Source organism: Aquila chrysaetos, chromosome 9 (assembly GCF_900496995.4).
Source record: "Aquila chrysaetos chrysaetos chromosome 9, bAquChr1.4, whole genome shotgun sequence".
NCBI classification, from domain to species: Eukaryota; Metazoa; Chordata; class Aves; order Accipitriformes; family Accipitridae; genus Aquila; species Aquila chrysaetos.
In genome coordinates, this window is record NC_044012.1 from 14,926,893 (window position 1) to 14,954,202 (window position 27,310).

General features: G+C 40.1%; 3 protein-coding genes across 12 annotated transcripts in view; 1 reads left to right on the top strand and 2 right to left on the bottom strand.

The window, feature by feature from the left end:
* The window catches only part of MYLK3 (myosin light chain kinase 3), a 64,146-nt gene extending 47,493 nt beyond the window's left edge, over positions 1 to 16,653 (bottom strand). For 3 of the 9 annotated variants that reach the window (XM_030026915.2, XM_030026910.2, XM_041125796.1), the window contains exon 1: positions 1,250 to 2,477. In XM_030026915.2, coding sequence (XP_029882775.1) covers positions 1,250 to 1,252 — 3 coding nt within the window. In that variant the 5' untranslated portion in view covers positions 1,253 to 2,477. Of the gene's footprint in view, positions 1 to 1,249; positions 2,478 to 9,244; positions 9,314 to 12,060; positions 12,161 to 16,572 lie in introns of those variants that run through there. The other 6 variants (XM_030026913.2, XM_030026909.2, XM_041125795.1 and 3 more) reach the window with 5 other exon arrangements.
* On the bottom strand, positions 2,630 to 16,687 carry C9H16orf87 (chromosome 9 C16orf87 homolog). Of its 2 annotated transcripts, XM_030026928.2 has the most exons (4): positions 16,573 to 16,687; positions 12,061 to 12,157; positions 9,245 to 9,427; positions 2,630 to 3,188 (listed from the first exon to the last, which is right to left on the bottom strand). In XM_030026928.2, the coding sequence occupies exons 1-4, from the start codon at positions 16,636 to 16,638 to the stop codon at positions 3,070 to 3,072; spliced, it is 465 nt and encodes a 154-aa protein (XP_029882788.1). In that variant the 5' UTR covers positions 16,639 to 16,687; the 3' UTR covers positions 2,630 to 3,069. The 2 variants fall into 2 exon arrangements, with proteins under 2 accessions (XP_029882788.1, XP_040981734.1); XM_041125800.1 differs by lacking the exon at positions 9,245 to 9,427 and having other exon boundaries at positions 2,720 to 3,188; positions 16,573 to 16,686.
* On the top strand, positions 16,637 to 17,667 carry LOC115345859. Its single transcript, XM_030025346.1, has 3 exons — positions 16,637 to 16,720; positions 16,816 to 17,149; positions 17,185 to 17,667. The coding sequence occupies exons 1-3, from the start codon at positions 16,637 to 16,639 to the stop codon at positions 17,505 to 17,507; spliced, it is 741 nt and encodes a 246-aa protein (XP_029881206.1). The 3' UTR covers positions 17,508 to 17,667.
* Positions 17,668 to 27,310: the final 9,643 nt, after the last annotated feature.

Sequence of the window (27,310 nt, forward strand, 5' to 3'; positions counted from 1 at the left end):
CAGTAACTGTCTTTAGAACAAGGCTTCCATCTAGTGGCAGAATAGAGTAAATGCAGAGAAATCTCAAGAGAGAATTTGAACTGTGAACCTGCTTGATGGTCTGACATGCTATTACACAGAGCTATAAAAGCTGGAAGCATAGTTCTTCAGAAAAAGGTAAAAGAAGTGGCAGAAAGGAGAACTTGCTAGATGGTGGTGTATAAACAGGCAGGGCTTAAAAACTTATACTGGAACTAGAGAGTCCCCCCAAAAAATTTTGCATAAGCAACTTCCTGAAGTGTTACCATATTTATTCTTGCTTCTTGGAAACTATGCCGTTTCCAAGTAAGGCAGAGCTGCAGTACATAGAATTTTACTCTCTCATCCTTTAGCTGTCACTGGCTTTATTTTAGTTTTGCAGACCGAGAGCCGATACATTTTACAAATATAATCTACAATGATTTACCACAGTATTTCATCCATTGATCATCTCTAACACACAAAGAGCTCTTGAGATGCCATTATGTTGATGCCTATTTCATACAATGCAGACGCTTTCCAGTTCGGTCCCTGAATACGTTCCAAGAAATCTATGTCTTAGCATACCACAGCCACAGAGTTACCAGGCCTTTTGGAAGATGCTGAAGTGTCCTGTCTATATAGGAAAGAATGGTTTGTTTCTGGTTGGTGGGAAGAGAAAGTCAGGACTCTTGCTTTGCAAGATCCACTGGCAAAGAACCACTCTCCCTAGGATATTTTCAAGGCCACCTGCTTCCATCACAGCTTTCTTGAAGAAACTGGAAGCCAGCAGGGGAAGAAAAATAGCATGACGAGAAGTGGGAAAGAGCTGACAGCAGAGACCTGGGGAAGACAAAGGGAAGAAGTACAGAAATAGAACTCAACCACTGCTTCAAGAGAGTCTCCACCAATGAAGGAGAAAAAATGGCCTTGCGCTTTTAAGAACTACAAACATATTTTTCAGTACTTCTCAGAGAAGGCACAAATGTAAAAATCATAAGTTAGTCACATCTCACAACATTAACTTCAGTCCTCTGAAGATAACTTCAATTCTATGTACAGGAGGAGAAAGAAATAGATAAATGTAGGAACGCAGGTTAGAGTGCTGAACAGACTGCATTAGTAGTTCCCTTTGTCCCTTCTTAACACAGTAGATCACATTTCTAGCAACAGAAGCAACACAAACCTGACCATATCCTTAAGTTTTCAAAATCAGAACTTCCCTTTTGTCATTCTGACTTTAATAACTTACCATGCATACATATCCTCTATCCTTAAGAGTTACTCATCTGTCCTTACTACTGGTATCTGTGACAGGCTACAGTTCTGGAAAGCAGAAGTCTACATGATGTAGGGAAGTAGGTCTTGTGTTCGCAATTCCTCATTTACTGGAATAAAGACAAATGTATATTAGTGGTTTAAATGCATTTCCACACCCATCCCTCTCATCCAGTGTTAAAAAGGACCCCAATTATTGCTCAGGAGTTAAGAATTAAAAAAAAAAAAAAAAAAAAAAAAAAAAAAAAAATCACTTTCCATGTTTCCTGCTTCTGCTTACAAAGTTTGCATCTGATCAGTCCCTTGCGGCTTAACTCAAAACTATCATAGCTCCTTCCTTTAACCGATAACTAATAAACAGTCAGTATTTGATAGTCTAGCTCTATTAATAAAAATCTCTGCTTCCGCTCAGAGATTAGTCCTATAGCAGAACCTCATTAGGTAATTCTCACTATCAAAGTAATATGATACTGAAAAGCATGAGTAATACTGAAGAAAAACTAAGACATTTAGTTGCATTCCCCTTCTTAGAAAAGGGTGAACGAAAGCTGACAAAAAGCTAGCATATCAGATTTTATGAATGCAATTACCTCCTACACCTCCTCCCTCAGGATTTTACAGGGCTTGAGCATCTTTTTTTTTTCTCCTTGGTAAGACAAAACCCCCACATACTTACAAAAGCAAGAGTTTGGGCTCAAATTACACTACACCACTTTAACAAAGACTAACTTTGTTGAATGTCTTCCCCAAGCCTACTTCTACTGAAACAGCTCATTTTTGCGCACTCAGGTAGACTTTTGCTTTGGTATTTACAGTCAACAGTCCAAAGAAAATACTGCTAAGAATTACACTTTTAAAAGACAGACAAAAAAAAGCTATTGAGAGTAAAAGGAATTAGCATAGCCTCATCTTTTGGAAATACCAGTAAGAAGATGCTAGCTGCAGATCTACATCTCTGACACCTGCTTCTCTCAGTCTCCAGTAAATGATGGGCCAAAAAAGAATATGGAAGAAGTACTTACCGGCTGGACAAAGCAGAAACCCAGCGAACAGGTGTTACAAAACAAGTGCTTAGCTCTCAAACTTCAGGAGTCTGACCCCCAAAAGTATGTGCGATTTTTAAAAAACAACTTCATAACAAGGAATAATTTTCTAGAGAGAATTCATAAACAATATGAAGTTGTCAAGCAGAATAACCCCCCAAAACGAAATCGCTTTAATTTTCTTCCTATCAGAATTATATCACACCTGTTAAAAAAATGCAAATCTAAAGTCATCCCTAGGATGAATACCAGATTTCTAAAAGGTTTAAAACCAACACACCCTAAGTATCACAAATGTACTTAGTTCCTGGTTCAATAAAATATTTGAATATCAATTTATTAAAAAGTTATGTGAACTGTACATACGTAAACTGAAATATAGCTGAAAAATCTGAAATATATAATTTTAAAGGAAAATCATTTATTTCTGAAAATATTTAAAATATTGCATTTCTGGCAGCAAATTTAAAAGAAGTGCTCTGGAATGGGTGCAGTCTCTCTGTGCATTTGTCTAGCATTTGTCTTCAAGGCGTAAAACATATCTGTTTTCTGATTTTTCATAGTACAATCTTGTGAACACTTTCTTTCTGACTTGTAGAGACATAATTCAATTTCCAAGAACAGCAGCAGAATTTTAACAGGAAATGCTATGGTCCTTGTCGGTGCAGACAACACACTTTCCGAGAGTCCACAACACCTTGGAAATATGCTAGCCATTCTGCATAAAAATGCAGCAGATTGTGCTTACAAATTACAGAATAAGTCTTTGATTGATAATTTTTCTGTTTATTTCCGCCAAGGCCACTGAAAATACGAAGGCCTTTTCATCTGAAAGGTTAGCATACATGTCAACTTCCTTTTCTTGTTTCTCTGTAGAAGAAAAAAAAGTCACTATTAGAAGCTTTTTCCATTATCTGAAGTTAATGCAAGCTACATAGTAGTTAATAAATTATGTGGAATGGAGTACTGGAATTTGAAAGAAGTTAGACAATCAACTCCTATGCAGGGAGGGATTGAGAGAAAGGAGGAAGGAATGGAAGCACACAAAGTTGCTAGAAGAATCACAGAATTAGTCATCCAAAAGCATGACTGAATTTCTGTTCTTTAATGATGAAGAAAGAATGAGTCATTAACAATATATTAATTCCTGACACAAACGAGTAGTCAAGCGTTCCTCCATTTTTTTAGGTTTTGGTTTGGTTTTTTTTTTTTTTTGCTTTTACACAAACATCTCCCATCCTAGAAAACAAAGTTATTTTACAATATCCTCATTAAACACAATATTTGTCTGCCTGTTTTACATCTAAGTAACAGAAACCCAAGAGTTTTATTACAGTGTCCAAGACCAAAGAACAGATACATGGCAGAAGTCAGGTTCCAAATTTGTCACCATGAACATTTCTGGACTTTCTATACTGCAGACTTTAAATCTTATCCCAGATATAGAACAGTGCTAACACCTCAGTGAGCAAGTGAAAGCCTCTGAATTCCCTCTGCTGGCTGGATGTTGGCTTATTTCAATGCTACAGACACACAACAGCAAGCCATCAAAAAGTTTCCATACTGCAGTGCTCAAGTACACTAAGTTACACTATAGCATATGACAAAACTCATAGAATAGTATGACTTCATAAATACCACTTTCATAAATACCACTTATTCCAGATCATAACTATCTATAATCCCAGTTTAGCTAGCCATGTGTAGCTGACAACTCATTAAGAAAAAAAAACCAAAAACACACCACCAACAAAAAAACAGCTTTGTCAGCAGAAGACCAGGCCTGTAGACACAAAGAAGAGAGGAATACACATAGAGCTTTAAGGTTGGTGTCTAGCTGTGGAACTCCATCTCTAAACCAAGTTCCACAGTGGCCTGGACTAATTTACAATCACAACATAACACTCACCTGACAGACCCCTCTGTCTTATTAACACAGACACACATGTGCACGCTCTTTTTGCCCACAGCACGCTCTGGCAGACAGCTCCACCAAGACACCTGAATCAGCAATGGGTAAGTGAAAGACAAAGCAGCGTTGGAAAATAATGGACAGCACCATATGGAAAAAAGATCCCAGCATCTCCTACCTCCACCTACTCACACAGTTATTCCTTCAATGGGTCCACATTCATAACAACATTTTTAGATTTGGCTTCACATCTGTGTTACAGCTATGGACACCATTCCAACAGACTGCCTTCTCTGTGAAGTCAAGTGCTTGCCTTAAACAACTAAGCGGGTGAAACTGAAAAAACCTTTACCACTGTGTTCTGATTTAATACTGATATAGAAACACACCAAAACAAAACCATATGCTTAAAGATTTCTAGACAACTTAATCACACACAAGCTCACCTTTTCCTACAAGTAAAACTGCTTAGTGAGGAGCCTGGACATACAAAGATGCATCAGTTTTTAATCTGAAAACAAGAAATCTGCTTAGCAAAATAAGACAAATCAAAGCATGTTTGATATTTGGAACGTAAGTGATTTCTGCTGGTTCCCTGGCTACACAAAACAATATCCTCTAGTGTACTGAGCTTGAAATGAAAGCTAAGAAACTGAGTTTCACTGCAAGTCCTACCCTGTATTCAAGACAAATCAGTTTCTGTATGTACACTCAGTCTGGGTTGTTCCACTTCCTCCCTCCCACCATTTACAAATTAACAATGCTGGGAGTTGTTCTGAGCACAGACACCACACACACTGGTTATTCCACATAAATCTTTTCTATTTTTCTATCTAAACACCTCCCCTTTTTTCATACTTCCTGATCCAAACAAATCCAGCCACCACCTGAATATGTCAGCACCCAGCAAAATTAAAAATACTTCCCCCCCGCCGCACCAGTTACAGTTAACAGATTGTAGACTTCTTAGCAAAAAAAAAAATAAAATTGTCAAGTTTCCCTTCCCCCCCATCCTCCCAAAGTAATGGCTTGTTCTGAGACTTCAGCTTTAAAGAATTCAAATCTTGATATCAAACAGTATCAGAGATTAACACAGGTTTACAAGCTTTATGTGTTCTTAAATTCACTTAGTTCTCATCTAACTAGTGAAGAGAAGAGCTTGCACCTGCATGTCATTTCATCATATGCTACTCATAGGACACCATGGTTTCTACAGACACTATTAAAACTTTCCACTTCAGTCTTATCTGAAAGTAGTTCTGACTCATTTCTCTATTATTAGCAAAAGACTGTCTTACAGAATCACAATACCATTTTTGTAAGACGTTAAAAATACTAAGTCTTTTGCTATACAACTAAGAGGCTATTTAGGTGAAGATATTTAGTCTTTCTGGAGCATGTCTCACATCCCCAGATCTCCTGCAACCCACTAGACCCACAGCCCTTAAAATAGTGATTATGTATAAATCAAATATGGACCCTCCCCCCCCTCACAAATTTTGTATGGATTCAAAATCCAAAGTGCTGAGATTCACTATCCAAGATGGTAAGTTACTTCAAATGTGCACATTGGGCAACCAAATGTATACATAATACAGGCAGAAATTACTGGAAAAGGAAAACTTGGGTCAAGAAATTTAATTCAGCTTAAGTTTTATCAGGGTACTGAAATGTATATATCTTTATAAAGATTCATCCCTTGTTAAGTATCAAGTATGCTTTAGTAAGACAACAGGCCACTCTTAGTGAGTCTCACTTGATGGTAACCTCTTTCAGAATAACCAATACCACTTCCTCCTGCATATGAGGGGTTTTTTGTTTGTTTTAATATAATCAAGGTTGTTAACTAGATAACAAGGCAGCCTGGGAACCGGTCTAGCTGTGTATCACAGTCCCACCCAGTAAAATAAAAAACATACCACCACAACAAAATCAGAATGAAATTATTATGAAGTTTTTTTATTTTCAAAATATATTGCAGAATTTCTGACAAAGAAATTAAGCGACAATTTTGACAAGCCAAGCCTGCAGGGAGAAGTTCCTACTTTCCAGAGCCATCACATGGCTCTGAAACACGTGATAGGCATATTCTCTGGGCCCCAGCACTCTGCCATATCCCCTCAATCTACATCAGCTTCCTCTTTCCTCCCCCTCCATTCCTTTTTATTAAATCTGCAGAAAAAATAGCTTATTTTAAAAAGCTCTTTTCCTTCTCCTATTCTTCTTAACTGCTGTTGAATCCTGCAGCTCTTTGCTCTAACATGAACCAGTCACGAAGGATACAAAAGAACTAGTCAAAGGCACAGACATAACTGGGAAGAAGCACACTATGTATGGAAGAGCATGACAAGCAAGGAAGCAAAGCTATAGATGTCATGGGTGTCTTTAGGAAGAAAATTTTCACAGCTGGGTGGTCTTCAGATGGACAGAGTATCTGCTTTTGCACACTATTATTATTCAGGTATTCTCTGTCCTCCTGTTTTTCCACCTACAAATACATTAGGCATTGCAGAAACCTAAGAGGCACCAAATATTTGACAGCTTTGCAAGCAGTGGCCTCTTTTCAAGTCTTTTGGGGGAAAGAAGAGTAGCACAATCTCTAGTGGCAACTAATGTATACCCAAAATATCCTAGAAATATACAACAGGCAAGGAAATAAGATGCATAAAGTCTAACACTAAGCTAACGTCTTGGACTCCAGAGCTGACTTTCAACTCTATGCAGATTGATACAAGGACTAACAATGAGTCATACGAAAGTCACCTTAATTGTAATAGAAGAATTAAAGTTGCTTAATATGCTTTTACGCAAACAACACTATCAAGCAACAGGTTTGGTAAAGGAAAAATATTTCTAAAATTCCCACTAATTACTCCACACGTAGTAGTTAGGCCAATTTTATAAGCCACTTGAAAAGGGAAAAGTCAATGTTAATCTTACAGTAATTACTTACAAAATGATGAGTTCTCTGCTGAATTTATTTTTATAGGTGTGACAGCCATATGTCTCAACTTTTTGGTTTTGTGGGGGTTTTTTTGGGGTTTTTTTTTGTTTTTTTGTTTTTTTTAAATCTGCCCAATAACCACCACAGTTGTCTACACGCATTACGGTCTGACATAACCAGAAATAAGTCAGAAGTAAGAAAATATCCTAAGCCCACTTATTCCTAAACAGTAAGGCGTGCTGCACTGGTGAGGAGCAAAGTTAATTACAAATGAGTGTGAACCCAAGCTCTGTACCAGGTCTGCAGAAGAAGAGGTTGAAGAAATAGTAGCAGTAGTCACAATACCAAGTAAAGGGGATGGTTAAGACAGGACAAGAAGATGAAGGCAATCTTCTCAGATGAGATTCAACTTTAAAAAAAACACAACACCAAACACGAAGAAAACGACACACCACACATGCACTCCTATGCAAAGATCTCACTGCATCCGTATTTCTAGTTTTCTACCTCAGAGCACTGGCATATTGTCACACTTCAGAGTATGCAGCAAGAGATTGAAAACATTCAGCCTAGTTTTAGATACGAAAACATGTTCTCTAAATATCCCTCAGGCTTTCAAAATCTTGCTTTTTGGAGACTATAAAACAAGCATTAAGAGAATGGATCTTTTCTTTTGATTGCTTAGATTGCTTTCCTCTATTTCAGGGGACGGGAAAGAAGATTCACATTTATAGGACAACCCAACCAGCTTGCAGGAATTTTCAAACCAAAGCTGTGTGTGAACTAGACCGGCAGTAAAAAGCCTAGAAATGATCCTATAGGTGCTAGACAAAGTTTAGCTTAGATCAGCAACAAATAGGGAAGCTCTGTATTCTGTGAAGCTACATACATCAATAATCCATATGTAACAGTGAAGATATTAGATATTATAACTGTATTCCTATTACAGTAAAGCAATTGCCATTCTGAAAACATACAGAAATCAAATTCCATCTCCTCTTTCCACAGCCAAAGCACTAGAACAACAACAAATCCCAATTCATACTTTTATAGGAAAGAAAATTTAAGGACTAGATCTACATTAAACAGCAGAGACAACAAAATTGGTTTTGAAGAGTTAGAAGTTAAAGGAACTCACTCTGCAACAGAGATTAACACCCATTTTTTGTTAACAAATAAGGTGGCAGGGAAAAACATAATTGCATTTCTGAATTACGCTATAAGGTATGCTTGAAGGATTCAGTAGTTTTAAGAACAAGATCTTCTGAATACTTATACGAAGTCTTGTTCTTCCCCTCCTAACTGCCTTCCAGCCTTTCTGAGTCCATGCTAAGTTTTGGATTCATTATTCAGGCCTTAAATTAATATCTCCAAAACCCACAGATAGCAAATGCAGTGTCAACACGCTCTTAAAAAAAAATAGGAATCCTAAGTGATAGTCACATACTTGAAGGGCTCCAAAATTACTCTAGTGCATGTAACAGTCTCTTTATTGTATAAAAATTAAAAACAGCAGGTCACCAAGGAACCTTAATAAGGAAGGAGGCATTCCTTCCTCTAGAGTATTATTCCATAGAAACATGGGACAAAAATTCAGGTCATAGTAGTGACTCAAGGTGCCCTTTTTACTTTGGCTCTCCAAAAGGTTTCAACGAACTTTTTAAGCAATCCGGTCATCCTAATCACTCTCTGACACTGCTTGTCCTTGTGATATAGAGCAGCAGTACCTCAAAAAAACCCAACAAAACCAAACCAAACCAAACAAAAACAAACCAAAAAACCTACTAAGCACTACAGTCCAATGGCTTTCAACCTACATGTTGAAACTTGATATGGTGGCTAAAAATACAGACTTAGTTCTTTGTAGTTAGTTCTAATCAGACACTGAAAAAAACATAAAACCAGAGGTCTCTACAGGTGTGAAACAGTCCCTTCCCCATATTAAGATAACGGGTATTGGCTGAACTAGTCCAGTTACTTAAATGGTTTGAGTGGTATAAAGGTTTATTGATAAAAAAAGTCTTCATACAAAAAGTAAACCCAATGAATGTATTCCTCCAGTTCTCATACCTCTTTCTTCCTCATGCTTTTTGGCTGAGGCACTCTTAGGTCTTCCTCTTCCTCGTCTGCTATGATCTGAATGGCTGTTAGACCTGGATCTTTTTCGGTTTTCTAAGTCTTTATTTACTGCAGAATTTATCTTCTCTCGCTTAACTCTCTCTGTCCGTCTCCTTTTGGCCTCACTCTTGTTTTCTGTGCAAATGAATAGAAATGGTATGATCTAAAGTTGTTTTCATCTTTGTTCTTAATTTACTCTTAGTGCTTACCCCACCCAATCACCTTTTTTCTTTAAATCTCTTAGCAAAAGTGGTTAGATGTCTGTACCTTTACAGAACAATTACATCTGCACGATATCCATGCAGAAATTAAGGTGTCAGATCCAGAAAGACACTTCACTTCTTGATTATAAGGATCAAGCCTTTAATTACTTCAAACGCATTCTGCAACATGAGACATCTGCTAGTATACAAAAAGTTCACCGTTTCCCACAATAAGATGGAAAAAACCTGTACAAATCACAGCCATCAAGACTCCCCATTGCATTTGTTTCCACTAGCCAAAAAAAAGAATTTTATCATATAGGCAAACAGCAAAGTACTTCATCAGCTTTTGACATCAACAACAAAATCATTCCCGCTGCTCTCACAAATTGAAATGCTGAATCAGTAAACACCACATTACACAGCACATGTGTCTCACCAAATCTAGCCTATGACAAGGCCTCGTAACACTTACTGCTGAACGGGTGTACTGTTTTCCCACACACCAGAATCAAAAAAAAAAAGTATTTAGATGAGTTTCACCTGTAAGTTAAGTATGAATTAATGAGCTTCAGTACTGGAAATAGTACAGTTGCCACAGTACACTATTCAACACAGACTAGTTGCACATTTGCAAGGCTGGAGCACCATTCTGCAGTAGCTATATTGTGGAAAATACTGGAACATTGTTTTCTTAAAGAAGTTGCAGTTACCTTATGAGCACAAGATAGACATACATGGTCTCCCACTATATCTTCCTGGGGAACTGGTTTCCTTTTGCTGCAGTTGTGCCATCAATCTTTTATAGACACAGGGTACAAACTGGACAGCAGGGTAACTTGTCACTAATATTAATACAAAAGCTATATTTCACAGTATCACAAAAAAGTTCACATATCAAGGGACCTCTGGAGACCAACCTGTCCCACCCCCTTGCTGAAGCAGGGCCACCTACAGCCTGTTGCCCAGGACCATGTCCAGATGGCTTTTGAGTATCTCCAAGGATGGAGACCCCACAACCTCTGTAGGCAACCTGTGCCAGTGTTCGGTCATTCTCACAGTAAAAAAGTGTTTCCTGATGTTTAGAGGGGACAGCCCATGTTTCAATTTATGCCCACTGCCTCTTGTCCTGTCACTGGGCACCACTGAAAAGAGCCTAGCTCCATCTTCCTTACACCCTTCCTTCGGGTATTTATATACATTGATAAGATTCCCCTGAGCTTTCTCTTCTCGAGGCAGAACAGTCCCAGCTCTCTGTGACTTCCCTCAGAACAAAGACACTCTAGTCCCTTCACCATCTTCGTGGCCCTTCACTGGACTCCTCCAGTATGTCCATGTGTCTCCTGTACTGGGGACTCCAGAACCAGAGAGAGTACTTCAGGTGCAGCCCCGCCGCCGCTGAATAGAGGGGAAGGATCTCCTCTCTCTACCTGCTGGCAATACTTTGCCTAACACAGCCCAGAATTCTGTTAGTTGCCTTTGCCGCAAGGGCACACGTTCAACCTGCTGTTCACCAGGACCCCAGGTTCTTTCCTGCAAAGCTGCTTTTCCAGCAGGGTGGCCCCCAGCATATATTTGTGCATGAGGTTCTTCCTCCCCTGGTTCATTTCCTGTGTACAAAGCTGAATTATACAAGAGCTCTGCTCTACCAGACCATGGCCTTCAGCTTCATTTGGTAACTACTTTATCAACAATCAGGGAGGGGGGAAAAAAAAAAAAAAATTTACCAACACTTCCAAACTACCACAGACATTGCTTAACCTCCTCCACCTTGAAAGTTCAGTTATTTGGCATAATGTCATATAACTCCTACAAGCTGGTAAACTACAAGTATTCTTCAAAATAGTGATACAAAATACACCTAGCTTCCATTTTGTAAGCCGAGTAGACAATTTTAAAAAGATCAGATACTACTTTTTTTTTTTTTTTTTTTTTTTTTTTTAACATCTTCCCTGACAGGTGCTTGTTCTGACTAATTCCTACTAGGACTGGAGGAAGTCATAAAAATGAACACAAGGAGAATGTTAATCATGCCAGAATGCACATTCAACCAACTTCTTACTGTGCCCATCAACAACAACAGTCAAACAAGTTAGACACAAAAAATACACTGTGTTTTAATTTAACCCATGCAGAGAGAAGCAAGACCCACTTGGTTTTAGATTAAACATATGACCAGTTTTTACTTTCAGAAAACCCAGCTTCAATCAGCATGTACTATGAAATCCGATCCCTTTGACACCTCTAGACATTTAGCTTCAAAATAGGATTAACAGAAAGCTTTCTGTAAGGACTTATTTTGCATAATGACCAATGTGCACAGCTAGGATATACGCAGAATAAATGACATCACAAGTACAAACAAAGTAAGACTGAAAACATCAGCTTTTCCCCCCCTCAAAATTCAAGAAAAATCAACATATTCAAAGTCTACCATCCACAAATTCAAGGGAGAGCAAACTGACAACAGTCATTTTACAGAGAAGTAAAATACTCTATCCTTTGCCTCCAAGAAATAAGGGGAAAGAACTGTTGTCCCCTTCTTCCCATCTCTGTAAGTATTACCTGTGATGGGTGGTGATCTCTCAGCACGTTTAGCATGCAAGAGTTTTCGACTAATAAATATGTAGCCACAGGGACATGATTTACATGCAACAGGAACCTGGGAAAACAAAAAACAAATATTTCAGATCATTTCAAATTATGACAAAATTCCTGTCTGATGAAGAAAAAAACCTAGTAACTCACATTTTGTCCTCAGAGATACCTCTTCAAATTCAGCCTGTACTGCCAACTATGGCCTGTACTATTCTACAATTTTACTTCAACGTAGTAAAACCAGGTTCTGCCGTGAATCACCCACCCAGCCTTTTCTTTATGCAGTTGTTGGAAACCAAGCTTGAAATGTACAGCTGTTGTGACCACTTTGTACTACCAACCCTTTTCCCCAGACTGTCTGGAAGGGGGTGGGGGAAAGCGGAGAGCTCTAAAGCAAGGGTGAATTAGAAGAGAAATACAATTTCTCTTCAGAGCTCTCAAACATCCCCAGTCAAATCAATCAGACATTCCCAGTTTTGCTTCCTTCATTTACTTCAAAAAAAAAAAAAAAAAAAAAAGGAAAACTATGAGTTAAAACTGTCAGTACATTCCGAATACATCCACTTTTCAGAAGCAGTTGAAAGCAACTCCTTCTGAGAGCAGGAGCAGCTTTAAACAGGAGGCACAACAGAGCCCGAAGCAAAACAGATGCATTTGTACCACACTCTACAACAGCTCTGTAGACAAGGCCGGGTGGTTACAGAAGTACCTAGTTAATTCAAAACACAAATAACCTACCACAGCTAGTCAAAAGCTGACTGCAGGATGAAGAGTTTAAGAGACTATAGTGCCTCTCGTGATCAACCAAGCAGTCAGGAGCAGTACATTCCCCCAGCATAAGACAATTTAAATCAAGATGAGAGAACCTGGAAATGCCACACTTACATGAAAAATGACAAAAATCTTACCCTGAGCAATTAAAAAAAAAAGTGATGCTGATAAATTACAAACCTCATTACCTTCACTTTAAAAGATCTCAAAAGATCTTGGCTTTAAGTAGTAAGGAATACACCATATTGCTTTCATTAGGTTTAAGACTGAAAACACAAATCAAAGCAAGTTTAAACAGAGATCTGGAAGAGATTAACATAACACACATTAAAGTCAAGTCATGTTGAAGCACAACAGTGGGGGGAAAAAAAACAGGAGGTAATTTCTCAAATGTAATTCTTTAAGACAGGTCTCTACGAGTTTGCCAATATCCACGGAAACAAACAGGAGTACAGAACCATGACTGCCTGCTCAATTTTACCGGACATGCAGAAGAACCAAGTTCCCATGTTCTACTGGCTGGGAAAAAAACTGCCAAAATAGTACCTGTATTTGTAAAGGGGAACTTAACTGCTACTCAGAATAAACAAATTATTTTGCTTTCTGTAGCACATTTTAACTCCTGTATCTCACCCTACAAACAGCTTACAGATAGATTTTTGATACAGATTTTATGTAACTACAGACTTTTAAATTCCCTTTATGGAGACACTGACATAATAAAAACAATTCTAATCAAGGTTTATTGAACCTTAAAGCTTGGAATTTAGCAGACTTGTGTGCGCACTTATCTCCTTGTTCATATGTCAGTATAAGAGTACTAAAAAACACTATCTAGCAGATAGTTTGTCTGTATTGTTAAGATGATATAGGAGTTCCATTTAAACCCATTTTTAAACACCTGGGTCTCTCCAATAATTACGTTTCCAGGCTCAGCCTAAAAAAAAATTTGGGGAAAACCACCCCAAGGGATTGGAGCAGACCCAATATTTTTCAATGAACTTAACTGTGCTTAACAGAACAATACTGTTCTTGTGTTGCAGGTTTGGCATGTAGGTGCGTGAGCCATTTGGGGAGGGTGGGGGGATTAGGTGGGAAGGGGCTTATTCACTGAAACATATCAGTTATCCTTTGAAGACCTTCACTGATAACATCCTGTAATGTAATTAAGGCAACATAGTCCTACAAACACTATTTTACTCTGTTTAGCATTTTCCTAAGCAAGAAGAAATTGAGTTTCTCATACAAGAAAGTTTACCTGAAGCTAAATTAAGAAGTGATAATTATTTCTTCTGATTGACTGCAAGTACTTCAGGCTCCCTAGTTCAATGGGGCTGTGCTTTGGTTGTGAAAATATCATCAAAAACCTTCTTTTTTTTTTTTTTATTTTAAAAAAGTCTAAATGGCAACTACATATCATCTAAATTACAGCAGAAAAATTTTAAAAGCCTAGGAAGTGTTACTCAATGTTACACTCCAATATTTGTGGCTGTCTAAATATTTCCATGCATGCCACTTCTAGCGAAGAAATCAGAAACAAATGCAAAGCCCTTGTTTATGGAAGAATTTAAGAAACACTAGTACAGGACGCAACCACTTAGAGTCACACATGAGCTTCCCCACACTCTGCAAAGGGCTGACTTGTACTGTGGGTTTTAGTTTCTTGTCCTCTCTCAAACATTTGGCACTGGAAAACAAGGTCCTATGAGCAATGCTTGTGCCAGGGCAGGACACATATGCATATTAATTCCATGTTAGCCACAGAAGAGTTGCCAACAGAAAATCTCCATTGGCATATACATATCGTGTGTTTTAAAGCACAGAACAAAGTGAAAGTTTTGGCATCAGCTTAAAAAGCCTATAATGTTTGCTTACTTGCTCTTCCTATTGTTGGTGGTTTGACATTCTCTACTTTAAAAAAAAAAAAAACAAACCCAAAAAACCAAGCCCCCACCACCACTCTCATATTCAACTTCTCACTCATTTTAATTTCTTCTTTCACCAACTGAAATAACCCCAACTTGGCACACAATTTTTTCTCAGAAATAGTACTTCAGTGACATGTTTAACGTGAGCATTTGCAGTGGTTCATCTATTGCTTAAAACATGAAAGGATGCCCCCCCCACACAGCTCAACATTCCAAACTGTTCCAGGATGAGCAGAAATACTATAAAAACCACGTGAGTCAGAACAAATAAGACGACTTTTTTTTTAATCTTTATAAGTAAATTAAAAATGGCATGAGATTGGTTTTTTAAGTATAGCTAAACTAGTGTATACCAGTCAAGTTTCAGGATCCAGTAACAGAAACATGTTTCCCATGATTACATGTAAAAGCCTCTCCCCCTATCCTGAGCCCCACAGCAGCCTTCTGCAGTGCTGTGCTATTGTTCCAGCAGAGGAGCACCGCTGCAACAATCTGGCCTGTTTTTAATAGTAACATCATTACCAGGAAAAAGCGTAAATGAAGACAAGCTCATGATATAGTAACAGCGAAAATCAGCTGCTGTTACTGTTTAAGCGTAAGTAACTCCATATTGTACACATAACAGAACAGCAGCGAGACATAAACAACAGTTCACGTACACATTTGGACTACATGATAGGAATTGCGGTGAAGGTCTCAGTTTTGCCGTTTTTAAACTACTCCATGAGAAAACAACACAACTGAACGCTCTCCCGACCAACCTTAGGCACATTAGTCATCCAAAGGGCAAACTGCGTTGTATAAATTATTAAGTTTGTTACATTTTTAATAAATTACATAGTTACTAACAATACTAGCACATAAACAATCAATTCCGCACCTCGCACAGAAGTCCTTCAGCGTAAGATAACTATTACGCTACCCTGCAAGAGGAACACGGTATTTAATCCACATTCCCAGCGGGAACTGCAAAGGCAACGATTATTTACTTCACATAAGCGTTGCTTCGCAGTAGCACGGAGCCAGCTTGATTTTTTCCTGCCTCAAAACCAAGCAGCTCAGTCGACAGCGTCTTGCATCGATATCGCAAGCGCATAATCTGCAGCGGTGGGTATCGAGAAGCAACCACAACCGACACGCAGAGGAGAGAAAACAGGAAGCAAGGCTGTGCGCGCTAACGCGGGGAGCCGCTGGCCGGCCGGGGCACGGCACACAGCCCGGCGCCCCGGGAGGCGGAGGGCGGCTGCCGGCGGCCCCTGAACTCCGACCGGCGCGGCGAAAGGTCAGTGCGGGACAGCGCACACCCGCCGTGCCGCACAGGGACGAGCCAAAGCGGGGTCGGCAGCGGCGCTCGTCCCCGAGGTGCTGCCAGAGAAGGACGGTGGCCCGGGGCGGCGAACACCAGAGCTGCGCTGAGGGAGCGGCTCCCGCAGCCCCGCCGCCGACCGCAGCCGAGCGGCCGGACCCCACCGACAGCCACGGGCCGCCGGCGGGGGCTGACGCCCACCTCCCCCAGTTCCGCCCACGGTCCCCGTCCCTCCCTTCAGCCAGAGCCCCAGCGGCAGGAGCACCTGTCCTCGCCGAGGTGGCCGGCGAGCCCTTCCGCCCTAGGACGCCCGCCGGCCTGAGGACCGGCCAACCAGCCCCGCTCGCGGGCCGCCGGCTGGCGGGGCGGGCGCTCCTACCGCTCCCGGGGGCGCCGTTCTAACTCCGCGGCCACTAATCCCCGTTCCCCGCCGGGGACGGCCCTCGAGGGGAGCGGGCCCGGCAGACGCCTCACCTGCTGGTCGCACTCCGGGCAGGACTTGGTGGCCATCTTCACTTTCTTGGCCCTGCTCGAGGACATGCTCGCTGCTGCTGCTGCTGCTGCCGCTGCCGGAGCGCCGGCCGCTCCGCCCCGCGGCGGCCGGGGAGGGCGGGAGGAGAGGGCAGGGGCGCGGCGCCGGCCGGGGGCGCGCGGCCGGCAGGAGCCTGCGCAGCCTCCGCGGGCCCCGCCCGCCCCCGGCGCGGCCCTCCGACAAAGGAGCCGCTCGCCCGCGCCGCCGCCGCCGGAGAAGCCCTGCCCACCCCGGCGACGGTGGAGCTGGGGCGGGGCGCCTGCGCGAGGAGCCGGCTCCGCCGCCGGATTGGCTGGGCGCATCGCACGGCCGGGGCTGCGCGCGGTGGGCGGGCTCGGAGCCGTGTAACGGGCGGGCCGGTAACGGCTCCTCGCGCCCCCAGCGCCGGGGCCGAGGGGGAATCGGGGAGAGCCGGCGGCGGGGGGACCCCGGAGCTGTGGTGCCCGCCCCGAGCCCAAGCTCTCGCTGTCGCCTCGGCTTCGGCGCGATCGCCCCTCTCGGGTGTCTTCGGCGTGGCTGACAGCTGGGCAGCGCTCCACAAAAGCGAGCCGCTGCGTGGTTTTCGCGTGCCCGGGGTCTTCTGCTTAATTCGAGGCAGTCAGTGAGAGGGCAGCTCCTTTTTGCCTTCCCGCTACCTGTGCCCCATAAGCAGCACCAGCAGGATGAAGTTACACTGAAACATATAAGCGGTCAGGAAGTTTTAAATACTACTTTTCTGGTCTTCGTCACAATTCAGAAAAAGACAAGACTAAAGCTGAGGAGGAGGGTTAGCACCTGCTGCTCCTTTACCTTCGGGAGCCTGCCGGTTCAACACCTAGCGTATTCAGTCATGCCTCTGAAACTTGTTAGGCGTGCAAATTCGATGTTTTTACATTAGTATGTTAATTTTCCTCTCACGCCCACCTAAAAATATTAGTAGCATAATGTAAACTAACTGCACTTTTATGTTTCTCGCAATACACATTTTTAAAGAAATGTAGCAGCTAGAAGTACTCATTTCAACTCCAAAATACCTTCAAGATAGAGCTCTTAGACTGAAGCTTCGCATCAGCATGTAAAAGCTTTGTATTCCTACAAAATGTTTATATCTGAATCATTTACCTCTGGAGTTAAAAAAAAAAAAAAAAAGGAAAGTGATAATGACAATACTGCTATTAACAGGAGTTTGGATGTTTGGGGGGGGGGGGGGGTTGTACTACAAAATTTCTACAGGAGAAAAGTGCCACAAAGTCTCAACCAGAAAATTCTTTTTGAAGATTACTGTTTAAAATAGCCTGAGGTACAGCTGCCAACAAATATTAAAGACCTGTACTGGAACTGTAATGCTTTCACATGGGTAGCAATGAGTGCATCTGTGAGGCTGGCTCTAGGCCCAATATAACAGAATTTTTATTTTACGTTTGTAGTTTAGTCTTGAACTCAGTTTGCTGCACGTACATATTGAGAAAAAACATTGGAGGAGAGGCAGTTTTGATAAGACTTTTGCCTATACTTCTCCTTCAGGGAAATTAACCTAAAAGCAGTTTGGAGGAAACTTTTTTAAAGTTACTTTTACAGCTATTTAAATGTTAATACCATCTGCTAGCTCATTACTGAGTTACTTTGATGCATGTGGTCAGGTTTTGGTAGACAGGAATGTAGAGAGTGTATTTATTTGTCTGTCAGAACAGCCCAAATAATTTTTCCCTGCCAGGCAAATTAAAAAGACACTTCTTCCTGCAGGCAGAAAAAGACTAGCACTTGCCATAGTTTCTCACAGAGTAAAATTCTCCTTACAGCTGAAGTGCCAGTGGTCTTCCTGTGGCTTGTTGACCTTCCCTACAGATCAGATAGCTCAAGGTATCCCAGTTGCCAAGTAAGTTTGTCTAGAGTCTCACTAGTGCTTGATTTATTCAGCTTAATTGTTGAGGCTAATTTATTACAGGTTCTGTGGAACTTGAAAATGGAGTTCCAGATTCAGAAAAGACCACACATGCTCTAGATAAGCAACGTTTTTATTACAGATTTTTAAGTGACATAATTGCTGCGCATACCTTAAATGTAGACTGCAAAAACTGAAACATCTTCTGAAAGACCACATAGAATAACAAATACATGTATCTATTGTGAGGAAAACCTGAACATTTAGGAGATAACACAGGGAAGTCATGTGATATAATAAACTTTACAACAGTAAAGAGGTACATCTCACCTTAATCATTTGAAATGTGGTTCCTCTTAGTAATCTTGACGGTTAATCTTCTCATATGACAAAGTCCACAGGTGAAAATCTTAGGATAAAATTTTCCTTTTCTAAATTTTAAAAACAAATCTCTTCCACTTCATACTAACCATGATCTCAGAGTGTATTTCTCACATTTACTGTTCAAAGTGGGAGGTTGCAGTTCTGCTCCAAGTACAATCGCTTCAAGTCGTTTACTATCTTCTCTTGTTAAAAACTTATCTCTGTGATTATCAGGGGGACATCTCCAATGAGACCTCCTTGATAAAACAGAATAACAGAACTCTGGACTGATATTTTTCACATGCAAACTGAGGAAATGCAAGGATTTTAATCACTTCCAATCTGTTTAAGCTCCACTTTTCCCACCTGGCCCAGGAGAACATCTTCCCACCCTTACTTTAGCAGTCACCCTAAAGAGGGAGAAGCCATCTCAAAGCATCCTAGCGGAGAGGGGCATACCTTGTAATGGACAGAGATTCCATGAAGACAACCCCTAAATGAAGAAGATTGTGATCCATATTTCTACAAAATGTTGTACTTCTTACTGTACTTAATTTCACAAGTCTTCATGTAAGTATTTATAACTTTGTGTATTCACTAATATATGCAAGTCAATTAAAGACACTGAAAAATCTATTCTGGAAATAGACCAGCTGTACTGTTTCTTTGTTGGTTTTTTGTACTCTTCTTAAATGAATTGATTTAATGTAAAACTTGTGATATTTAAATGACTGCAAGGATCTGTTTGGTAAATGGTTTTTCTGCCTGTTTTCCACTGGAAGCCCTACGTGACACAACTGGCTGCAGTGGAAGCTTTTGCATTATTGCAACACAAAGGATTTTGATTTCAGGTGATAAAACAAATGCTGATAGAGGTAATTGTTCCAGATAGCTTTATATTTTTGCTGGGATAAAAAGTAAAGACAATAAAATAACCTCAACATTTTGATTCTAAATTACTCACATAAAGCAAAAGAGGATGGATTCTTCCACCACTGGAACACATAGTAGTTAGACTTTAAGTGCAATGCTTGCTTCATGCACGCTATCACAAAATGAAAGCAATGCTGGAATGGATATATGAATTGTAGGCAAACAAAAATAAACTCATAATATAAAGTACATATGGTCAAAATATAATTAGAAGTCATTTAAATCCTGAATATTGACATAGTGGGGGAACATCACTGAACTCTGATTATCATCTCTCCGCACAAATATACTCCGAGTGGTTTTCTAGATGCTGTGGGTATCTAGATGCTGTAAGTTACAATGAGCATATATAAGTATTAACTTTGTCTCTTATAGATAAATGTAAGAAATACAGGTATACAGTTTTGTTTGATCTAGTTTTACTGATTCTATGCCCAATGCCTCAACTGTAAAACCATCCTTACTACAGTCTCATACACAAATTTCTCTTCCTGAAGACCGCAGTCAATCTTCTCAGACAGCAGTGTGCTACTACCATACCGCTACCACCACCAGGACCAAAGCAACAGGAGAAGCACTAGACCTCTGCTATCTCAGCAGGGCCTGAATTTCTGAGACCTAAATTACATTTATGCCCTAGAAAGCATACTTCCGATTCCCAGTTTGTCATGCCAGACCTCTTCATCCTTACTACCAATATTGTATGATGAATAAAGAATCAAACATCTTATCATTTGCAATACCCTTTCTTGTGACAGTACAACCTATTGATTTTTTTCTATCCTTCCTCCTCTGTGAGTCTCTATCTTGAGCCCAGTTCCCACGCAGGGCATGAGAACACACATTTCTGTACTTGCGAGCATCTTGGGCTCCCCCATGTGTGTGCTGTGGTTTCTGCATGAGCACAGTTACTGAACTGGCTGATGTGCCCTTTTCCTTCTTAGTATTTAAGTTTTGTCTCACAGGATGGGTTTTGTTTCTCTTTTCTCTCTGTATATTGTTTTCAGCCTATACCAATCCATTACCAGCAGAGGTCTTTCTCCAGAGATACACAAAGACAAGACAGGTTTATTTTTTATATAAACTGTGACTGTTGCTAAAAGAACAAATGTGTTCTATGTAGGCAGGACATCCAGATTTCATTCCTGAATCATGACCAAAACCATGCAACCAGGACCTTGAGACCAGTTTTGGAATTTTTTTTTTTTTTTTTTTTTTTTTTTGTCTTAACTGAGAAGATCCAGAGATAGCAAAACATAGAAAAGACTCTTCTGGTATTTCAGAGGGTCTTTATAACAGCAGAGGGCTCTGCTGTGTATAGTAACAGTATCTAGTAAAGAACTTAATGAATATACAAGAGAACTGACAGAGATCTGTTAAGATACCCTGCCTTTCTTTATAGAGCAAATAAACTAGTCAGTGACAGCTGTTCAACTATTCTAATACAAACAAAACTATTTTCCTTATGAATGTAAGCAAGATAGTAGCTGTAGCTAGACAACTGATTATTAAGATCTACCAGACATATATTTTTCTTGTTATTCTAATTTATTAACACATTAGTTTTGAGTTCTGAAAGTCCAAGACTATTTCTTTTGCATCATTTCAGAGGTTTAATCCAGCACTGAGAAAAAAACAACAAATACCTTTTTAAGGGTACAGGTACCTCCTCTCTTAAGAGAGTCAATAATCAGTGGCACTTTGCAAGACCAAGCCTCATTTAGAATATGTTTTACATTAATTTAAAACAGAAAATAAAAAAGTTATGCCATTTCTCTATTTTATGAAAAGCTACCCATGACTTTGTAAGTGTCTCTTCCTGATGGCTTCTTTTCTTTGCTTTTGTCACAAGACAGTCCAGCTGACCTGAATGGTCTGAGATCTTAGGGTTCTTTCCCCCCTTCACTGGAACGCAGTGTATATGACTGCCACACCAACTTCTTGCACACTACGGTATTTTGGCGTGCAACTGTAATTTTACAAGAAAAAAAACCCAAAGTGGGTACAATTCACATATCTAATCCACATTAGAGTTGGAGAGAGAAGCACTTCATAAGTTACATTTCTGCTCACCACTACTTAAAATTTGGAAGCATTCTGCTCTCCTGCAGTGGAGTTCCCTGTGAGCTCTGCTGTGACAGCTGACAGCCTCAGGCTTGCTTAAGAGCTGACAACATGCAGCAAATTGAAAAATTAAATTCCTAAAATGCTGTGCAACCTTGTGTCAGGAAGGTTATAAAATGCATCCTGATTAAGTAACAACTTCCTAATTACTCAGCTATATTCAGTGGGGGTTTTATTCTTTCCACAGATAAAGTACTATCTAGAGAATTATTAGGTTATATCTAAAATACATGGGTATTCATACCAAGAAGAGAATGTATCAGAGGAAAATTACAAATAATAGGAACAGCTAGTTGATAATATTTGCAATGTTACCATGAATGAATCGAAGTTGTAATGTTACGGTATACAACTGGTAAGAGGAAAGTACTCTATAAAAATCAATTCATTATACAGACAAGCTTTAATCCTATATTCTATGATTCTGGTTTTGGCAACTTCAGTAATCACAACAGTTGGCAATACTTAATACTGTTACTATGCTTCTCATCAGTAGATTTTAGGGCAGCTGTAATCTGAGTACCTCTGAGTCCTTTCATAAGAAATGGAAGTTGTGCCTAACAAGTCCTTTGAGATCCCATTACTCTGAACTTGGGCAAGAACAACATTTAAGTGGTACAAATGTTGGCTTCGATCTCCAAGTACAGCTAAATATTGAGCGTTTCCCAATTACAAAGCATTTAGTTCTTCAAAATGTTGTTACGCATTGATGTCTTTGGTTTCAGGAAGCCCACATTCAGGTTGACTTCCTATCTCCAGTTTAGGTTTTGCACGTTAGAGCTTGCCTGAAAAAAAGACCGTGCCACCAGTGTAAGTAAACATGCCAGCTTCTACCAAGACAATGTAACTGCTAGCTATTCCAGACAACTATGACATAGTTATGAGGCAGCTCAAAATGTTACTGCATCACCAAGCTTCCCAGGTAATCAAGGCCCACTCTTGCTTTAGAGTCACTGCAGCACTTCCCACCTCTGCAACTGAACGTCAGCATCGCTTGTCCACCACAATCCGTGGCGACAGTCTAATCAAAGTGAAGCCCACTTCAGTAAACAACATTTTACATTTTTTTACAAAGTCGTATCTTTTCTATATCTTTACTGTGCTTCTTTTTGTAATCAGAAAGAAACATTTTAACTTCTAGCTCCTGTATTTCAGTAAGTTGCTATATTAGCAATGGAAAAAAAAAAAATCCTTGAACTTTTCCATTCAGCTGCTTGATTTTACTTGATTCTTAAAGCAAATGTGTCCAATACAGTGACCTTGTCCATATATTTTCGAACAATGAGTTATATGATGCTGAAACCCTCCAGGGGTAAAAACTTGGTGGGAAGATCTGTCTCTAATCAAGCTGAAGCACAACCTACAAAATGAGTCTCATGGCCCAGGTCCACAGCATTTTTTAAAAAAGATTTATTTGCTTTGTGAAGCAAGTTAGCTTCAGATGAGATTTTTAAAAGAAGCTTTTATTAAAGTATTAATAATTTAAACTATTTAATGCCAGTAGCAGCTACCATTCCATAAAAAAAGGCTTCCAACATTTTATTCTCACATATCAGGCCTTTTTCATGGGAAACTGTATTAAAATCCACTTGTTCAGAACAGTTCAGTTTCAACAAAATCATCATTTTTCACTAAAAACCCTCTGAGCAGTTTTATTTTGAATGTAGTGTGTATAAAAAATGCATCACAAAATAAAATTATGTTATTTTCATAGAGCACCTTTCCAATTAATTCTTATGAAGAGAATTCAATAGACTACTTTACATGTTTCATTTTGGGTTTGTTTTTTGGGTAGGGAGTTGGGCTTTTTTTTTTTTTTGCTTATCATGAGAGAATGAGAGCTGGTAAACATTAAGATATAAAGTCACTGAACTGACACTTTTTCCACTGACTGCACTGAGCTTTGGACCAGGTCTTAAAGGTTTTATGTTCAGTTTGAAGAACAGTAGGAACAGTAATTTCTCTGAAGATGCTCCTTATATTCTGTTACCATCAGCAGTATTCCACAGAAAACAACCATCCTCCATACTTGTACAACACAGAATACAGAAAGGGTTTGCTCTTTTTGCATAAAAAACCCATAGTTTTTGTAATGTGGTTTCCATTTACTTAGGGTCCTCAAAGATTCCTAAATATCATTAACAACACTTTGCCATTTTAAGCCATTAAGAGTAGTTTTCTATCTACCGCCTTTATTTAAATGAAACAGCAGAAGAAAAATGAATGCCTAGTTACCATGTGCCATTATTGTAATCACGGGGTTTAAACCATGCAACTATTCATGACAAAGAAGCTTGCTGAAGGTCTGTCAAAATGGAAACATGTGACGACAGCAGCTGTTAGTCTGTTGGTCAAGGTTTTTTCTCCAACTCTCTGTCTACCTTTCTATGTATTTATGCATTTGCTGTTGTTCTGTATCTCCAACTCCTCACCATCAACATGAAATTCATTACTTTAGCTTCTTATGACTGCAAGAAAACCATCCTATGTCTTTCCTACTAAAGATGGAATACAACATGGGGATCAAGGAACTGCCCTTGGTAAGCAGTACTTGAAACCTTCTTTGTCTGGCTTGCCTGAAACGTGTGTTCATATGATTTGTATAGGATACATGAACTGCCTGTTGATTAGGCCAATTGATAACCGCAGGCCAACTTGCAAAAGCTAACGTCACCTCTGAAGCATATAGCATAAGCCTGTAATTATGCATGCTATCTGCAGTTCAACTCAGGGGGCAGCAGGAAGAGAGAAAGGAAGATTTCCGTAAGTAAATCAAAAGATACTTCATCCTTAATAGGTCATTGCACAAGATTTTTACAAACATGCATTAACTAATTTCACAGCTCATGAGGTAAGTTTTCTTCTCATATGATATGTAGACATGCCAAGACACAAGTCAAAGTGGCATGCACAAAAACACAGTCACACTGACATTGGAGTGGAATGCTGACTCTCCTGAAGTCATCAGGAGCTTTGCTGCTAACTTCAAAAAGCAAGAAGATAGGCACAACTTTGCCTCAACATTACAAGTTCATCATACACTATTTGCTTTCCCGAAAGTATCTGTATTAAAATAACATTTGGAGAGATGTTTATCATAATTAAAGCAACAGATACTTTTTCTATAACACAAACACCACTGCATATTACATTGAACATGGAAAGGCTTATTTTCATCCTATTTACTTCCTGTGTCCATTTCTAAACTTAGGAAATTAATCAGACTATTGAATTTCAAGTTTGCATATATTCATTCAAATGTTTTACTAAAAACGTGTGCTTTGGCTTGTACATCATGTTTTAAGATTGTTTGCCTTATTCCAATGCTGCTGTGCTGTTACATGCCAACAAGCAGCACTACAGAATTTGCAAACAAGGTCTGAGGTCTTGCTTGGATTGTCAGCTAGTGGCAGAAATTGAGATCTCAGGCAGCCTGTACCTGTCCTTCCTGGTGGATCAATCAGAGATACTGTGTCAGTGCTGGCTGGAAACTTTCTGCCACACCAGCTGTTTTTTGGGGGCGGACTGGGGGTGGAACAGTAGTGTGTGGACCAAGAGCAAAGGTTAATTTGTGTTCTCCCCCTAGTAAAATTAGTGGTTCCAAATCCATTGGACTTTGATTTTGAATAAGCTGGGTAGCATTTCAACCTTGATTTCTAATGAACCCCGAAACACTCACACTCAAATCAAGATGTCTGGGAAATCTACTTGTACACACTGATTGTAAATCTTAGAATTTAAAGCAAGTTGAACATTTCAGGTGATCTGATTAAAGCCTAATGCAAAATCAGTTCTGGTTTTGGTTTTTTTGTGGTAAATTTGACCTTGACAAGTCTTACCACAGCTTGAAATCTTTTCTTCTGAACTACATTTTATCAAACCTGGGAAAAAAGCACCATGACACTGCTTCTTAATTATCAGTCAAAAAGCCAGATTCAGGTAACACTCAGCTTTCCAGACACACAACTAATGAAAACTTTAAAGGAAAAGCGTCAAAATATACCGGCTGCAAAACTTGACATTTCAAAAGTTATAAAAAGGTTTAAAATATGGGGAAAAAAAATCAGTCTGAAGGAGATGCAGGCTGCAATGTCCTGAAACAGTTAGTGAAGCTGCAAATAAACAAAAATGTCCTCTTGGAACTTGAATTTCTAACATACAGTGCTCCACTGGGTCATTTTGTCAGCAGAATTTTGGAGGGGGGATAAGCAGGGCCAGACACAGTCTACGCAGCCTTCCCAAGCTGAGCAGTAAACAAGAAAAAGCTTTCAGTACAATGACTGGAAATATGCAAAATTTAATTCCTGAGTAAAACAAATGAGTTTTCTACACCACCTCAAGACAGTCCCTTCAGCACAAAACCCATCCCACGTCTGTTATTTTGTTAACTATGAATTGACTAAAATTCCCAAGTAGCAATTATTTCTAAAATAGCACAGAGCAAGAGCTAAAATATTGCACTTGAAATAGAATAAGGACTGGAACAAATTACTTATGAAACTAAACACTATGGCAAGCAGAAGCTTGTTAGAAAGAAGAAATAGTAAAGACAGGGAGAAGACTCAAGATTGTATGAGACAAAATGAAATTAAATGCAGCAAAAGCAGCTTGCTTTCTCTTAATCAACTAAGGAAAGATACCAAAACACACAGAACAGAACCCAAGTCTCAAACCGTCTAATTTAGGCACCTAAAATAGGAAGCTGGTTTTCTATATTCTAAGTCAGTGGAGAAAGTAAAAAGAAGGTTCTACAAAAACAGTTCATAAATAAGCCTGATTTACAGCCCAGGCTCTTACTCAGGGAGGTAACATTAGGTCATAGGAATATTCCCGAGTGAATGATCCCTTATTCCACTCTCTGAGCACAAACAAGGAGACTCTTCTGGGCACCCAGGACGGGTAAAACGGGCCTTCTCCTCCCCAGTGGCAGCAAGAAGGCGAGACTATCTACCTCTCTGCTCCCGAATGCTGCTGCTGTTGTATTTCATGGCAGATCTCCAGTCATTTGCTATGAAAGCTGAACTGAACCCGAGAGATAAAAACATTTTCATCATCTGGAAACAATGAGGAAACTCTGAAAGAGGACCGACTTGTTTCTGTGGGAGGGAAGGATCGGGAGAAAATGCACCGCTGGCAGAGCGACAGCGTGAGGGAAGAGGCTGCTGGCGTTCAGCCTCGCTGCCTGATCTCTACCCCCGACTCGCTCTCTAGCAGCCCAGCAACAGGTGACCCATCTGCAGACCCACGGCCGCACACCAAACCTCACGCCGCATTGCTAACGCCACCGCGAAGCTGGGAAATGAGAGCAGGAGGCGGTTTTGCCCAACGGACCCAGGAGAATCAGCGGGGGCAATACTGCGTTTCTCAAACCGCAGAGCAGAAAAACAAATCCAGACAAA

Bases quoted from the DNA above. Each gene is read 5' to 3' on its own strand.
- LOC115345859 (XM_030025346.1), top strand. From the start codon at position 16,637: ATGCTCGCTGCTGCTGCTGCTGCTGCCGCTGCCGGAGCGCCGGCCGCT. The intron at 16,721-16,815 runs GCAGGGGCGCGG...CCTCCGACAAAG, and splicing joins GGGGAGGGCGGGAGGAGAGG to GAGCCGCTCGCCCGCGCCGC. The intron at 17,150-17,184 runs ACAGCTGGGCAG...AGCGAGCCGCTG, and splicing joins GGGTGTCTTCGGCGTGGCTG to CGTGGTTTTCGCGTGCCCGG.
- C9H16orf87 (XM_030026928.2), bottom strand. From the start codon at position 16,638: ATGTCCTCGAGCAGGGCCAAGAAAGTGAAGATGGCCACCAAGTCCTGC. The intron at 12,158-16,572 runs GTGAGGCGTCTG...TTGTTTTCCCAG, and splicing joins GCCCGGAGTGCGACCAGCAG to GTTCCTGTTGCATGTAAATC. The intron at 9,428-12,060 runs GTAATACTTACA...TCATTTGCACAG, and splicing joins GAGATCACCACCCATCACAG to AAAACAAGAGTGAGGCCAAA.